General features: G+C 43.9%; 1 protein-coding gene across 6 annotated transcripts in view; it reads left to right on the top strand.

The window, feature by feature from the left end:
* Positions 1-18,919, top strand: part of LOC124114715 (single-minded homolog 2-like) — a 136,408-nt gene that overhangs the window by 97,056 nt on the left and 20,433 nt on the right. For all 6 annotated transcript variants that reach the window (XM_046475417.2, XM_046475420.2, XM_048384171.1 and 3 more), the window contains exon 4: positions 18,528-18,607. In XM_046475417.2, coding sequence (XP_046331373.1) covers positions 18,528-18,607 — 80 coding nt within the window. The remainder of the gene's footprint in view (positions 1-18,527; positions 18,608-18,919) is intronic.

Genomic DNA, 18,919 nt, shown 5'->3' with positions numbered 1-18,919 from the left:
CTCACTAATAATGAATGAGTGATTAAACTACTTAAGCTGTAGATTATTCTAATCTAATATCACTATTTATGGATTACATTTGCCAATAACGTCCGGGACTGGTTGTTCGTTACGCTGATTTTTGATAGGTTTTTGATCATAGTATAAACGGTCAGCTGTGACGTGGCGAGTCCACCAATCATTGAAGAGGTAAGTTACCTTGTCATATACGTGTAGTGAATATACAAAATGAAACGACGACGCGCCAGTATATGGCGTATTCGGTATTATTATAAGGGTTACGTTATTGTTCAGGGCATTATCATTTGCAGAAACCCGAGGTCTGGCATTTACAGACCGAGCGGTTGTATTAAAAAACATTCAACGGATGTCTTTGATTTACAAATAGCACGTCATTGAACATGATATAGGATGACGTCAAAAACAAGATATGTGACGCCAATGACGTCACATAACACTAGAAAAGATAGCAGCCCGTCGTTAGAGGAAAGCGGACTGCTATCAGGTTACAGTGGCCCGCAGATTTCTGATAACATGCGGGCATGCTCATGATAATTCTATCCATTTTAGCTATTATATACAACTTTTGCCTTTACATGTGTGATGCATACAGTGAAACCTCGTTATCTCAAACTCCAACAGCTCGATATATCGTTTAGATCAAAGAAACAATTTTGTCTAAACTACCCGTTGGTACTTTTTGTCAGGGTAAAAGATATATTACTGTATAAGCATATGCTTGTGTCAAATAGCAAGTTAGAGGCACGTTAAAATCTTCACTTAAATGCAACTTTATACACATTCTTTCTTTACACAAGTGCAAAGTGAGTAATATATCTTTAATCGCCTGCAATGAAGCGACAGCCAAATCGAGCAAACGACCCTGGGAAAATATACAGTGGGCAATCACTGTGAAAACTGGCGGCGTCTTTGAGGAAAAGTGGATCGAAAATGAAAGAGCAATTATGGACACACTTTTTCTGGCAAGTTTGACTTTAACGGACACGAGCAAACATGAGACGTTACATGTCCCTTTACTCGGAACATAGTCTTAGATTGATCGGAATCTTGGGTTGTATATATCAAACATCGGGGACAATGCCATGACCAAACATCACCATGAATTAAGGGTAGTGTCAACATGGTCCCGGACAGGCTTTTCTACGACCGGACAATCACTAGCTCGTAGACTTGACTGGCTGTTTGAAGCCCCGTTCAGTCCTTGTTTGAAGCAGACAGTGTGTCCTCACTATAGGAGAAGGTAAACAGCAGTATTTAGACTCTTTCCCACTCTGCACTCCAGCATTGCTGCACACTAAGAGAAGATTAATATTTTTTAGTGACAGCTTTCATGAACTGAAATAACACAATGACAACTTTGTCTTCAAAAATAGTTCATAATTGTAGCACGTAACTCAGAAGGTTATTGAACATACTCCCCGCCTCCCCTTTTCCCTTCCCTCTCACCAATTAGTTTCCCACTGTAACTCTGTTTCAATACACCCCCCCCCCCCCCCCCCTCCCCTCCCCGTCTGCTTCCAATATGTTTCTATCATCCATCGAATGCAGCTTCCAATATACTCCTAGCTTCCCATACACTCCTTCTTTCCCATTCTGCAGATTGCCATATACCCCTCCCTTCCCCCGTGCGGCTTCCCATATACTCCGACCTCCCCTGTGCAGCTTCCCATACACTCCTACTTTCCCATTCTGCAGATTGCCATATACCCCTCCCTTCCCCCGTGCAGCTTCCTATATACTCCGACCTCCCTCGTACAGCTTCCCATACACCCCTAATCCCCTGTACAGCTTCCCATACTCTCCGACCTCCCTCGTACAGCTTCCCATACACCCCTACCTCCCCTGTACAGCTTCCCATACACTCCGACCTCCCCTGTGCAGCTTCCCATACACTCCGACCTCCCCTGTGCAGCTTCCCATACACTCCTAACTCCCCTGTACAGCTTCCCCTACCCCCCTACCTCCCCTGTACAGCTTCCCATACACTCCTAACTCCCCTGTGCAGCTTCCCATACATTCCGACCTCCCCTGTACAGCTTCCCATACTCTCCGACCTCCCCTGTGCAGCTTCCCATACACTCCGACCTCCCCTGTGCAGCTTCCCCTACCCCCCTACCTCCACTGTACAGCTTCCCATATACTCCTACCTCCCCTGTGCAGCTTCCCATACACTCCGACCTCCCCTGTGCAGCTTCCCATACACTCCTAACTCCCCTGTACAGCTTCCCATATACTCCTACCTCCCCTGTGCAGCTTCCCATACACTCCTGCCTCCCCTGTACAGCTTCCCATACCCCCTACCTCCCCTGTACAGCTTCCCATACACTCCTAACTCCCCTGTGCAGCTTCCCATACATTCCGACCTCCCCTGTACAGCTTCCCATATACTCCGACCTCCCCTGACAGCTTCCCATATACTCCTACCTCCCCTGTGCAGCTTCCCATACACTCCTACCTCCCCTGACAGCTTCCGCTACACTCCTAACTCCCCTGTGCAGCTTCCCATACACTCCTAACTCCCCTGTACAGCTTCCCCTACCCCCCTACCTCCCCTGTACAGCTTCCCATATACTCCTACCTCCCCTGTGCAGCTTCCCATACACTCCTGCCTCCCCTGTACAGCTTCCCATACCCCCCTACCTCCCCTGTACAGCTTCCCATATACTCCTACCTCCCCTGTGCAGCTTCCCATACGCTCCGACCTCCCCTGTACAGCTTCCCATACCCCCCTACCTCCCCTGTACAGCTTCCCATATACTCCTACCTCCCCTGTGCAGCTTCCCATACATTCCTACCTCCCCTGTACAGCTTCCCATATACTCCGACCTCCCCTGACAGCTTCCCATACACTCCGACCTCCCCTGTGCAGCTTCCCATATACCCCTACCTCCCCTGTACAGCCTCCCATACACTCCGACCTCCCCTGACAGCTTCCCATACACTCCGACCTCCCCTGTACATCTTCCCATACACTCCGACCTCCCCTGTACAGCTTCCCATATACTCCGACCTCCCCTGACAGCTTCCCATACACTCCGACCTCCCCTGTACAGCTTCCCATACACTCCGACCTCCCCTGTACATCTTCCCATACACTCCGACCTCCCCTGTACAGCTTCCCATATACTCCGACCTCCCCTGACAGCTTCCCATACACTCCGACCTCCCCTGTGCAGCTTCCCATACACTCCGACCTCCCCTGTACAGCTTCCCATATACTCCGACCTCCCCTGTGCAGCTTCCCATACACTCCGACCTCCCCTGACAGCTTCCCATACACTCCGACCTCCCCTGTACAGCTTCCCATATACTCCGACCTCCCCTGTGCAGCTTCTTATACACTCCGACCTCCCCTGTACAGCTTCCTATACTCTCCGACCTCCCCTGTACATCTTCCCATACACTCCGACCTCCCCTGTACAGCTTCCCATATACTCCGACCTCCACTGTACATCTTCCCATACACTCCGACCTCCCCTGTACAGCTTCCCATATACTCCGACCTCCCCTGTACATCTTCCCATACACTCCGACCTCCCCTGTACAGCTTCCCATACACTCCGACCTCCCCTGTACATCTTCCCATACACTCCGACCTCCCCTGTACAGCTTCCCATATACTCCGACCTCCCCCGACAGCTTCCCATACACTCCGACCTCCCCTGTACAGCTTCCCATACTCTCCTACCTCCCCTGTACAGCTTCCCATACTCTCCGACCTCCCCTGAACAGCTTCCCATACTCTCCTACCTCCCCTGTACAGCTTCCCATACTCTCCTACCTCCCCTGTACAGCTTCCCATACTCTCCGACCTCCCCTGTGCAGCTTCCCATACTCTCCTACCTCCCCTGTACAGCTTCCCATATACCCCTACCTCCCCTGTACAGCTTCCCATACGCTCCGACCTCCCCTGACAGCTTCCCATATACTCCTGCCTCCCCTGTACAGCTTGCCATATACCCCTACCTCCCCTGTAAGCTTCCCATATACTCCTACCTCCCCTGTAAGCTTCCCATATACTCCAACCTCCCCTGTAGAGCTTCCCATATATCCCTACCTCCCCTGTAAGCTTCCCATATACTCCGACCTCCCCTGTACAGAGAGTACATGTCTTCCTCAAAGAGCTCTCCATATACTCTTATCTTTCCCCCATACAGCTCTCCATATACTCTTATCTTTCCCCCATACAACTCTCCATATACTCTTATCTTTCCCCCATACAGCTCTCCATATACTCTTAACTTTCCTCCATATAGCTCTCCATATACTCTTATCTTTCCTCCATAAAGCTTTCATCTTTTCTTACCCCAATACAGCTCTCCATATACTTTTAACTTTCCTCCATAAAGCTCTTATCTTATCTTACCCCAATACAGCTCTCCATATACTCTTATCTTCCCCCATACAGCTCTCCATATACTCTTATCTTTCCCCATACAGCTCTCCATATACTCTTATCTTCCTCAAAGAGCTCTCCATATACTCTTATCTTTCCCCAATACAGCTCTCCATATACTCTTATTTGTCCCCAATACAGCTCTCCATATACTCTTATCTTTCCCCAATACAGCTCTCCATATACTTTTAACTTTCCTCCATATAGCTCTCATCTTATCTTTCCCCCATACAGCTCTCCATACACTCTTATCTTTCCCCAACATAGTTCTCAATATACTCTTATATAGCTCTTCATATACTCTTATCTTTCCCCAATACAGCTCTCCATATACTCTTAACTTTCCCCCATACAACTCTCCATATTCTCTTATCTTTCCTCCATATAGCTCTCCATATACTCTTATCTTTCCTCCATATAGCTCTCATCTTATCTTTCCCCAATATAGCTCTCCATATACTCTTAACTTTCCTCCAAATAGCCCTCATCTTATCTTTCCCCATACAGCGCCCCGTGTACTCTTATCCCATGCAGCGTCTCAGTTACTTCTACGTGTAGCATCCAATATATCAGCCTCAACTCATACGCAGCTTCCATATACTTCTAGCTTCCACCTAACCCACACATGCAGCTTCCATATACTTCTAGCTTCCACCCAACCCACACATGCAGCTTCCATATACTTCTAGCTTCCACCTAACCCACACATGCAGCTTCCATATACTTCTAGCTTCCACCTAACCCACACATGCAGCTTCCATATACTTCTAGCTTCCACCCAACCCACACATGCAGCTTCCATATACTTCTAGCTTCCACCTAACCCACACATGCAGCTTCCATATACTTCTAGCTTCCACCTAACCCACACATGCAGCTTCCATATACTTCTAGCTTCCACCTAACCCACACATGCAGCTTCCATATACTTCTAGCTTCCACCTAACCCACACATGCAGCTTCCATATACTTCTAGCTTCCACCCAACCCACACATGCAGCTTCCATATACTTCTAGCTTCCACCTAACCCACACATGCAGCTTCCATATACTTCTAGCTTCCACCTAACCCACACATGCAGCTTCCATATACTTCTAGCTTCCACCTAACCCACACATGCAGCTTCCATATACTTCTAGCTTCCACCTAACCCACACATGCAGCTTCCATATACTTCTAGCTTCCACCCAACCCACACATGCAGCTTCCATATACTTCTAGCTTCCACCTAACCCACACATGCAGCTTCCATATACTTCTAGCTTCCACCTAACCCACACATGCAGCTTCCATATACTTCTAGCTTCCACCCAACCCACACATGCAGCTTCCATATACTTCTAGCTTCCACCTAACCCACACATGCAGCTTCCATATACTTCTAGCTTCCACCTAACCCACACATGCAGCTTCCATATACTTCTAGCTTCCACCTAACCCACACATGCAGCTTCCATATACTTCTAGCTTCCACCTAACCCACACATGCAGCTTCCATATACTTCTAGCTTCCACCCAACCCACACATGCAGCTTCCATATACTTCTAGCTTCCACCTAACCCACACATGCAGCTTCCATATACTTCTAGCTTCCACCTAACCCACACATGCAGCTTCCATATACTTCTAGCTTCCACCTAACCCACACATGCAGCTTCCATATACTTCTAGCTTCCACCTAACCCACACACGCAGCTTCCATATACTTCTAGCTTCCACCTAACCCACACATGCAGCTTCCATATACTTCTAGCTTCCACCTAACCCACACACGCAGCTTCCATATACTTCTAGCTTCCACCTAACCCACACACGCAGCTTCGAATATGTTCTAGCTTCCCCTCTCGTGCAGCTTCCCATATGTTCCTCGCTGTGCGCCTTCCCATACATCCCAGCTTCCATCTCCAATGCACCTCCTTTGCTTGCACCGCTCTCTTTCTTGCTGCTCGTGTAGATGAAGTGGACGGCCGTCGGGCAGGACATCATTTCTTTTATGGCGTAATGATTTCCCAATAATATCCTGTGGACATAAACTACTTCTCCAAGGATTACTTCATTTCACTGCATAATTAGCAAATTCTTAGCCTACCTTTATCGATTGTTAGTGTGCCATAACACACAAATTGTCGATCGGCATAAACCCGACATTTTCCGGCATCATTTTATCTTCTAAGTCTCAGGGTCAATTAGTGTGGGATGAGTTCGGTTTTATAGTATTTCAGTTATATCACGACGTCACAGCCAAGTATGGGAGAAAGCCTAAAGTAGCGCATGTCATAGCCCTCTGTGAAACCTGCGAGATCTTTGTTCTGCTGACAACCATGGTCCATAATAGTGTCGACTCGTGGATTCTAACCCACGTTCAGCGGATCCAGACACGGTTTAGGGACACAAATATCAACAGCGAACGCGTTTTATACTACTTGGCCCACCGTGCCTCTTCAAGATCCCTGCAGCTGACAGTGTGCACGACCTGTCCCAGTTACTGTCTATTGTAATGGCTCACTGGCCGGCAGCTGAAGTGAAAATTAATATGACCTATTATAATGTAAGGCAGTACAGTATATCTCATGCTTGTCTGGGTATTTTAATTTGTGTACCCTAGTATCACCCTTGTCCATTACCGTACTGCAATTTTCACACATAAAAAGGCATTGGGTTTCTCTTTTCTCTTCACCTGATGTGCCCCGGTACTAAACACATGCTAGACATGCTTTCCTCGAAATGTGTTTAGGATTGTGTTAAATCACAAAAGGAACACACGTTTTGCGTGTCTTATCTAAAGACGCTTAGAATCTGAACACATGAAAGGGTCAATGGCTAGGATTTCACTGCATAACCACATCATCCCTGACTCCAACTATGAAATGTCACAATTAAGTATATTCCCCACGTTTAGATTAGATTTATAAAATGTTTAGATACAAATAAACACTTTTTTCAGTGTGGGTATGGTGCACATTTTAAAATGCCATTTGTTATCCACGCTAGAGCTACGTGGAGAGGACGCCGTTTTCCATGGCAAACAGAAAGGCTTATTTCGGGTAATCACTGAAGGGTTTGCTCTGGACCTGCCTTCATATCGTGTGTGCAGGGATAATTGAAGGACATCATTCAGATCCGCAATGCTGGTAGATAGTTTAAACGACAACCCCAATCTACCCATGATATTCATTCTGTCATAGGTATCGCGTTATGTATGGGACATATCTTAGCAGTGGACTGGCCCCATGATTACGTAAGTTTAATGACAAACCACACAGAGTGCAGGGGTGAGGCGCGTCATGCAGGTCTGCCTGTATGTCATGTGTTCTAATTGCTGCTAATTAGTAGGTAATGAATTATATCACGCACACGTGCAAATGTTATGTCAATCCTCGTCCGTTAATAGCGAATTATCATATATACAACAATGAATATCTCAGTCTTGATGCAATGAAATGCTGAATAAAAGGGGCCATTTAAGCAAGTGAGAAGTCGTCTGGGAACAATAGCTCGTAAACTAAAGCCAAGACAGCACGATGCTGATGAGATACACACATTACTGGGTTTATACAATATGTGGCGCACATTAGGAAATGTAATCCCTGTCCGAGGAAAGTGGGACTTTGTTGCAAATGTTGGCATGTTAATGCTGACATTTTCGTGAAACAACTGGCACAATGAACTGCAACATAGAATCACAACGAACATGACGAATATGTCTGTCTGAAGCATGTAGCTAAACTACTCAGACAGATTCAACAAGATGGAGCAAGAGTCATGTTGGAAGCAGTAAACATATTTGCAATTCATGGGATAATGCATGCAAAATAACTGTAATTAGTTAATTCCTGAAGCATAAAACTTCTCTGAAAACCTGATAAAAAAACTAATCAACTGAATACTCTTAGACCACAAGCACAGATTTCAATGATTTCGACTGGAACGCTGTTTCTTTAATGAAACTACGCCAACAAACACATTTTGTAATGAAAGTGCATCTACCAATATATGTTGAACAATGTATATGTATGTCGAATCTAGAGTGGAAGCTGTTGTTTTGGTAGATAGTGGGTACTTGCCAATAGTTGCATTTCATAAGAGTTCCTAGTTAGTGTAACAACGGGTGTATGATGCTATTCACTGGTCTAAGTTATTGTAACAACGGGTGTATGATGATATTCACTGGTCTAAGTTTCTGTAACAACGGGTGTATGATGCTATTCACTGGTCTAAGTTTCTGTAACAACGGGTGTATGATGCTATTCACTGGTCTAAGTTTGTGTAACAACAGGTGTATGATGATATTCACTGGTCTAAGTTAGTGCAACAACGGGTGTATGATGATATTCACTGGTCTAAGTTTGTGTAACAACAGGTGTATGATGCTATTCACTGGTCTAAGTTAGTGTAACAACGGGTGTATGTTGATATTCATTGGTCTAAGTTAGTGTTACAACGGGTGTATGATGATATTCACTGGTCTAAGTTAGTGTAACAACGGGTGTATGATGATATTCACTGGTATAAGTTAGTATAACAACAGGTGTATGATGCTATTCAATGGTCTAAGTTAGTGTAACAACGGGTGTATGTTGATATTCATTGGTCTAAGTTAGTGTTACAACGGGTGTATGATGATATTCACTGGTCTAAGTTAGTGTAACAACGGGTGTATGATGATATTCACTGGTCTAAGTTAGTATAACAACAGGTGTATGATGATATTCACTGGTCTAAGTTAGTGCAACAACGGGTGTATGATCATATTTACTGGTCTAAGTTAGTATAACAACAGGTGTATGATATTCACTGGTCTAAGTTAGTATAACAACAGGTTTATGATGATATTCACTGGTCTAAGTTAGTATAACAACAGGTGTATGATGATATTCACTGGTCTAAGTTAGTGTAACAACAGGTGTATGATGATATTCACAGGTCTAAGTTAGTGTAACAACAGGTGTATGTTGATATTCACTGGTCTAAGTTAGTGTAAAGCAGTTCTTTGTACTAAATGATATACTAACCTGCAGTTGAGCAGTGACATGGGACAAATGATATACTAACCTGCAGTTAAGCGGTGACATGCGACAAATGATATACTAACCTGCAGTTGAGCAGTGACATGGGACAAATTATATACTAACCTGCAGTTAAGCGGTGACATGCGACAAATGATATACTAACCTGCAGTTGAGCAGTGACATGCGACAAATGATATACTAACCTGCAGTTGAGCAGTGACATGCGAAAAATGATATACTAACCTGCAGTTTAGCGGTACCATGCGACAAATGATATACTAACCTGCAGTTGAGCAGTGACATGCGACAAATGATATACCAACCTGCAGTTGAGCAGTGACATGCGACAAATGATATACTAACCTGCAGTTAAGCGGTGACATGCGACAAATGATATACTAACCTGCAGTTGAGCAGTGACATGCGACAAAGGATATACTAGCCTGCAGTTAAGCGGTGACATGGGACAAATGATATACTAGCCTGCAGTTAAGCGGTGACATGCGACAAATAATAAACTAACCTGCAGTTGAGCAGTGACATGGGACAAATGATATACTAGCCTGCAGTTAAGCGGTGACATGGGACAAATGATATACTAGCCTGCAGTTAAGCAGTGACATGGGACAAATGATATACTAACCTGCAGTTGAGCAGTGACATGCGACAAATAATATACTAACCTGCAGTTGAGCAGTGACATGGGACAAATGATATACTAACCTGCAGTTGAGCAGTGACATGGGACAAATGATATACTAGCCTGCAGTTAAGCGGTGACATGCGACAAATGATATACTAGCCTGCAGTTAAGCGGTGACATGGGACAAATGATATACTAACCTGCAGTTGAGCAGTGACATGCGACAAATGATATACTAACCTGCAGTTGAGCAGTGACATGCGAAAAATGATATACTAACCTGCAGTTAAGCGGTACCATGCGACAAATGATATACTAACCTGCAGTTGAGCAGTGACATGCGACAAATGATATACCAACCTGCAGTTGAGCAGTGACATGCGACAAATGATATACTAACCTGCAGTTAAGCGGTGACATGCGACAAATGATATACTAACCTGCAGTTGAGCAGTGACATGCGACAAATGATATACCAACCTGCAGTTGAGCAGTGACATGCGACAAATGATATACTAACCTGCAGTTAAGCGGTGACATGCGACAAATGATATACTAACCTGCAGTTGAGCAGTGACATGCGACAAAGGATATACTAGCCTGCAGTTAAGCGGTGACATGGGACAAATGATATACTAGCCTGCAGTTAAGCGGTGACATGCGACAAATAATAAACTAACCTGCAGTTGAGCAGTGACATGGGACAAATGATATACTAGCCTGCAGTTAAGCGGTGACATGGGACAAATGATATACTAACCTGCAGTTAAGCGGTGACATGCGACAAATAATATACTAACCTGCAGTTGAGCAGTGACATGGGACAAATGATATACTAACCTGCAGTTGAGCAGTGACATGCGACAAATGATATACTAACCTGCAGTTGAGCAGTGACATGGGACAAATGATATACTAGCCTGCAGTTAAGCGGTGACATGCGACAAATGATATACTAGCCTGCAGTTAAGCGGTGACATGCGACAAATGATATACTAGCCTGCAGTTGAGCAGTGACATGGGACAAATGATATACTAGCCTGCAGTTAAGCGGTGACATGGGACAAATGATATACTAACCTGCAGTTAAGCGGTGACATGCGACAAATGATATACTAGCCTGCAGTTAAGCAGTGACATGGGACAAATGATATACTAGCCTGCAGTTAAGCGGTGACATGGGACAAATGATATACTAACCTGCAGTTGAGCAGTGACATTGGACAAATAATATACTAACCTATAGTCCAGACTCGCAATATAAAGAAATACTAACTTTAAGTCTAGCAGTGACGCGAGATAAATGACATAATTACCTATTCGAGCAGTGCCATATAGTACATGCTATGCAAACTCTATAGTCTATGGTAATATAAATAATACACCAACCTATAATCGATCAGCGACACGAGAAAATGATAAGCACTGTGGGAAGTACTAATGTTTACAGAGGCAGCGAAGGCAATGTGTTCAATATATAACTGTGCTTGAGTAGTGATCTGAATACTGAGACACAACGCCACCGTGTATGGAAGTTTTTATCACACAAAGATCGTTTTTGACATTCTGCAACTGAAAGGAGAACCAAGCATTGACTATAAGATCCAGTCATTGCTGACTATAGCAGGCTTAGTTTAACCGTGACATACATTTAAGGTCAAATTAGACTGTCGCCGGACAGTGAAGGAAAGTGCATGACAGGCGCACTGGGAAGTGATTACTAGTATTTTAGGACATTGTAGGCAACGGCATCAGCTACAGACATGGTTAAAGATAACGAACGACAACGTGGATCTATGTATACGCATACAGTGGTAAGAATTACACGAACATAATAGAAAGTACTCTTTATTTTTTATTTTATTATTCCATATGCTTTTTTGTGATGACATTAAGCTTAGTCCGCAAGAGTAACAGGGTCATTTCCTCGATAGTTGCGTTAATAGTTTGGACGGCCTTTCTTACGCTCCTCATTAGCGCTTTGGGAGCGCGATTAACCGATCCTCCTTTCTTTTAGGGTGGTTAGGCAAGTGTGAAATGTTCCGTCAAACCAAACGATACGGGGGAAATTTATAAACGGTTGCACGAGTTGAAGCCGTCCATTAATAGTGACAAATCGCCCCGAGGCCATTTGTAAATTACACAGCCCTAGGTATGGGGTAATATGGGGCTGATTAATCTTCCGACAGGGATATCGTCTGCTTTGACTTCTTTTATCCCAGGATTTCTATCGATTGAAAGAATGGCCCCTCAGGAGTAAAAGCCTAAACTTCCTTCTCTTTTCGTCACTTAGAGAAAGGTTCTTTTGATGTGATTTTAGTAGAAAAAAATGTGACAATCACTTCGTAGCGAGGATAGCAATGGGTGCATAAATTTCAGGTCAGATTGTGGCGTCGGCAGTAATAGTCCTCGCATGCATCTTTCACAGTAGGACAGAACGTGTCATAGGCTGTATTGCCGCCTCATTCTCATAAAGATGATATAACCTTTGTATTGATAATATTTATTGACAAATAGTAGAAGTGAATTAAAAATATGGGCATTTTAGCAATTAAGGAAATATTTCCCAACGACGTGGGTAAGGTTTAGTCGACAATTACACACATTACGGGAATACACGCTTCAAAAATAGAAACGCACAGGTAGTATGTAGTTCATTGAACCTGACTACACAAAATATCCGATATGTATATTGGATATATGTTATTGGAAAATGTTGGTGACCTGATATTCGACAAACAGTGCGTCCAAACGCAGCCATTTATTGCACGCCACTTCAACGTCCACCGCAGCACCATTTGCCGCCTTTGTGACCGATACACACGGTTCAATTCCACTGCCGACCGTCCGAGAACCGGCCGACCAAGAGTTACCAACCCTGCACAGGATCGCTACATTCGACTGTTCCACCTACGTCATCGCAATGCCACAGCTACGGTGGCTGCAGGACGCATCCCTGGTTTGAGGAGGATATGGGACCAGACTGCCAGGAACCATCTTCGCGAGGCTGGAATCCGACCCAGGAGACCAGTTATCGTCCCTGTTTTGCAACAGATCCATCGACAGCGACGCTTACGTTGGTTCCATACCTCACAACCTTGGAACTGGAAAATTGGAGAAAATGGAGACGAGTGTGGTTTAGCGAATTCTTCTTCACCGGCGAGATGGAAGACAGCGTGTTTATCGTCGTCGAAATGAGCGCTTTGTCCCACATTGTGTACGTGAATTCGACAAATTCGGTGGCGGTAGTGTCATGTTGTGTGTGAGTGTGTGTTGGGGGGGGGGGGGGGGGGGGGGGGGTATCCTACACCACGAGATCTAACTTGGTTGTGGTTCAGGGACATTTGACAGCAAATCGCTACATGAATCAGATTCTTCAACCTCAGCTTCTTCCAATCATTGACCGCCAGAGGGAGCTGTTTCACCGCACCGCACCGCAACGCACCGCACCGCACCGCACCGCACCTCACCGCACCGCACCGCACCGCACCGCACCGCACCGCACCGCACCGCACCGCGACGCACACAGCTCGTGTCACGGTAGACTACCTTCATAAAGCCAACATCAACGTCCTGGCCGCCGAGACCCAATCGAACACGTCTGGGAGCAACTCGATCGACGTGTACGTCAACGTCAGAACTCGCGACAGACGCTCCCGCAACTGGCCAACGCGTTACAAGCAGAATGGCGCAGAATTCCGCAGGACGGAATTCGTACACTTATCCAGTCGGTGCCGAGGAGATGCAGAGCCGTGATTGATGCGCGGGGCGGTCACACGAGACACTTAGTTCAGCGCAACCTTGTGGCCTTAGGTGACATGACAATGAACAGTTTTCAAAGCCTTTGTACAACGACAACATTTGACTATCGAGCTCCACAATTTCATTGTTGTATCTTTGATATTTAATTACATATATCGATTTTGTGAGGTACAGTAAATTTACTAAAATTCTGCCTGTGCATTTAAGAGTGTATGTTACAAGCATTACAGACAAGGTGGAGATATGTTACATATATTACACACCAGGTGGAGATATGTTACATACATTACACACAGTGTGGAGATATGTTACATTACACACAATGTGGATATATGTTACATACAGTACACACAACGTGGAGATATGTTACATACATGACACACAATGTGGATATATGTTACATACAGCACACACAATGTGGAGATATGTCACATACAGTACACACAATGTGGAGATATGTTACTTACAGTACACACAATGTGGAGATATGTTACATTTCACACAATGTGGAGATATGTTGCATACATTATACACAATGTGGAGTTATGTCACACACTTTACACACAATGTGGAGATATGTTACATACTGTATACACTGTATGGAGATATGTTACATAATGTACACACAATATGGAGATATGTTACATTACACACAATGTGGAGATATGTTACAGAACTAACAATGTGGATATATACAGTACACTCAATATGTTACATACTTTACACACAATGTGGATATATATAACATTTCACACAATGTGGAGATATGCTACATACATTACACACAATGTGGAGATATATTACATTACACACAATGTGGAGATATGTTACAGAACTAACAATGTGGATATATACAGTACACTCAATATGTTACATACTTTACACACAATGCGGAGATGTATTACATTACACACAATGTGGAGATATGTTACATACATTACACAATGTGGAGATATATAACATTTCACACAATGTGGAGATATATAACATTTCACACAATGTGGAGATATGTTACATACATTACACACAATGTGGAGATATGTTACATACATTACACAATGTGGAGATATTTTAAATTACACACAATGTGGAGATATGTTACATACATTTTACATTACACAGAATGTGGAGATATGTTACAGAACTAACAATGTGGATATATACAGTACACTCAATATGTTACATACTTTACACACAATGTGGAGATGTATTACATTACACACAATTTGGAGATATGTTACATACATTACACACAACGTGGAGATATGTTACATACAGTACACAATGTGGAGATATTTTACATTACACATAATGTGGAGATATGTTACTATCATTACACATAATGTGAAGATATGTTACATTACACACAATGTGACGAGATGTTACATACATTACACACAATGTGGATATATGCTTCATACATTATACACAATATGGAGTTCTGTTACATACGTTACACACAATGTGGAGATATGTTACATACATTACACACAATGTGGAGATATGTTATATACATTACTCACAATGTGGAGATATGTTGCATACATTATACACAATGTGGAGATATGTTACATACTGTATACACAATATGGAGATATGATACATACATTACACACAAAGCAATGTTGATATATGTTACTTACAGTACACACAATGTTGAAATATGTTACAGTACACACAATGTTGAGATATGTGACATACTGTACACACAATGTGGAGATATGTTACATTAACACAATGTGGAGATATATTACATTCCACATTATGGGAAGATATGTTACATACAGTACAGATAATGTGGAGATATGTTACATACAATACACACAGTGTTGAGATATGCTACATTACAGACAGTGTGGAGATATGTTACATACAGTACACACAATGTGGGGATATGTTACATACATTACACACATTGTGGGGTTACGAAGAATGGGGATATGATACAGATAGATATGATACATATATTACCCACAGTTCAGTGAGGTGAAATGGTGTTTAACGTCGCGTCCAAGATTATTTCACTCATATAGCGTCGTGTGTGTGTGTGTGTGTGTGTGTGTGTGTGTGTGTGTGTGTGTGTGTGAACGCCAAACAGGGTAACAACAAGTACCATCTTTTAACGTCTTTTGGTATGACGCGGCCAGGGATCGAACCCCGCACCTTCCGCTCTCCGGGCGGACGCTCTACCACTAGACCACGGAGGCGGTCCACAAAGTGGGGATACAATGCACACTTTACATACAATGTGGGGATGTAAAGATGATATTACACATGGGTTGAGGAATTATACACACTTTCCCCATCACCCAGAGACACACAAGTGAAAAAGTCGGCTTATTGCACCAAGTAAAGTAAATACATGAAAAGAGAGACACATACATCTCTCTGTAGCTGTAATCCGGAGAAATATACAGACGAACTGCGACATATTTATTGAATAAGATCTCCAGTGATCTCCTGTTTCCCCTTTTATCATTTAAAATAACAAAGTATCTTCATATACATATGTATATCCAATGACTGCAGTCTCCTGGCGTGTGGTATCTGGGACTTTATCTGTAACTTGTTCCCTTTCCTCAAAGAGAAAGCATCTCCTCCCCCGCCCTTCAGCAATGTACAGATGACAGATACGACAGCCACGGCTGTAGGCCCCCCTCAAGAGGAGATGGAATCTAAGCAGCTACCCCGAGTTCTTCCTCTATCCCTCCTGTAAGACAATAGACCAGATGGACAGACGATAACCTTCAACAACCGAACGATAAATCGTGTTGTGAATTTCAGGGTTTCGTTTGGTCGATAACGCCATCTTTCAGCGTCTCAACCGATATCGTATAGGTTAGAACCTCGATCTGGTTTGTGTCGAGACGTTTAAGGATACGTTGTACACAAAGTAAATACGGCAGTCTGTATAAAGAGGTTTCTGTGGCCATGCCAGAGATATTGAATCGGTCCATCTTTATCTTGTCTATTGAATAAGGCGTGTATTTCAGTGTGAAAGGTATAAGGATATTATTATGTTTGGGCATATATGCATTTGTGTCTGGCGGAAAGACTATCATGGCGATTATATGACAGGAAGGTTCATGTTTAGTACATGGTCCTCCTAGTCTGTTAAATGAAGGGTTCTGGTTGCCATCTGCACCCACCGTGTATCTAGTGACACTGACTACATCTGCACCCACCGTGTGTCTAGTGACACTGACTACATCTGCACCCACCGTGTGTCTAGTGACACTGACTACATCTGCACCCACCGTGTATCTAGTGACACTGACTACATCTGCACCCACCGTGTATCTAGTGACACTGACTACATCTGCACCCACCGTGTGTCTAGTGACACTGACTACATCTGCACCCACCGTGTGTCTAGTGACACTGACTACATCTGCACCCACCGTGTGTCTAGTGACACTGACTACATCTGCACCCACCGTGTGTCTAGTGACACTGACTACATCTGCACCCACCGTGTGTCTAGTGACACTGACTACATCTGCACCCACCGTGTGTCTAGTGACACTGACTACATCTGCACCCACCGTGTGTCTAGTGACACTGACTACATCTGCACCCACCGTGTATCTAGTGACACTGACTACATCTGCACCCACCGTGTGTCTAGTGACACTGACTACATCTGCACCCACCGTGTGTCTAGTGACACTGACTACATCTGCACCCACCGTGTATCTAGTGACACTGACTACATCTGCACCCACCGTGTGTCTAGTGACACTGACTACATCTGCAGAACTTGGTATGGGATAGTAGCAGCAGTATGATGGAAATACTTAAAGAAGCGTTATACTACTGATGGGGGTGTTCGCTTAAGTACATGGTAGAGCCATATGCAGGAGTGAGACATTCATCCGTTTGAGATAGCCTGCTTCTGGCGACCCGGTGTGTTCACGGTGGTGGTTATCTAGATTTACCCACATCTCCGCTGTGATCGGCTTAGCGACAAAACTGATTTATTGCACTTTTTGTTAGTTTGTATATACATATTGTAATGATATCCATTTGAATCCAACAGCGCTATCAGAATAAAAGCTGCTAACTAAACTGTCATCTAAGAAGCTACAGTCTAGTGTAAACTGTGGGATAACATGGCGATCATAACTCACAATTGAGTTCCAACGGTCTCACCCAAATTTGTCAACAGTTTGTTGTAATCTGTAGCGAGATAGAGGGGTTATTTCATTGTCATGAAGGTGATACTCGGCGTTGTATACACTGGAGACTACTTCCAGCACTTGGCGTGCACTGTGTGGAAGTTCATCAGAGTAGGAACCTTCATAGAGTTGATGCCAAACTGTATGAACGTCGGAGTCTGGTTGTTACTCTGCTCACACTCCAGCGAAAATACACAAAGTTTATTCTTATGTCTTTAATCAGACAATTTGTTGTCATTTTGTTGCAATAAATGTGCCCAAGAAGCTATATTTAAATACTAACAACACCCATCTTGTGCATTCCTTCATGTTGTTTCCCAAGTTATATCTGCCAAGGAATTATTGTCGTGCCCCGCGGACTATGGAAATATTGACACCATTGTCCCCTACATACGGAAATCATGAGAGTATTTTGTACATGTCAATGCGGATATGAAGATTATGGTTGGTGAAATTGTAGAATGAATGTAAAAATGCGACAAATCTGCGTGACAGCTTGTTACTGTTTGTTTGTAGGTCTTGGGGATGCCTGGGGCATGCGATCACCCCCTCACCGAACGGCTCTGGAGAAAGAGCTTGGCTCCCACCTCCTGCAGGTAATACAAGCTGCCATGATGTATATAACCAATGTATTCCATACTCACATACTCCACGTAATACACGTTGTCCTGATGTGTCTACATATATTCCATACCCGCATACTCCACGTAATACACGTTGTCCGGATGTGTACACATATATTACACACCCGTCTTAACTGTCACTACATCCCCTGTCTTCACTGTCACTACATCCCCTGTCTTCACTGTCACTGCATCCCCTTTCTTCACTGTCACTACATCCCCTGAATTATCTGTCACTTTATCCCATGTCTTCACTGTCACTACATCCCCTGTCTTATCTGTCAC

This window comes from Haliotis rufescens, unplaced genomic scaffold, assembly GCF_023055435.1.
Source record: "Haliotis rufescens isolate VD_foot unplaced genomic scaffold, xgHalRufe1.0.p SCAF_5, whole genome shotgun sequence".
Classification (NCBI taxonomy): Eukaryota; Metazoa; Mollusca; class Gastropoda; order Lepetellida; family Haliotidae; genus Haliotis; species Haliotis rufescens.
The sequence above is the reverse complement of the archived record's forward strand: the minus strand, read 5'-3'. Positions and strand labels throughout refer to the sequence as shown.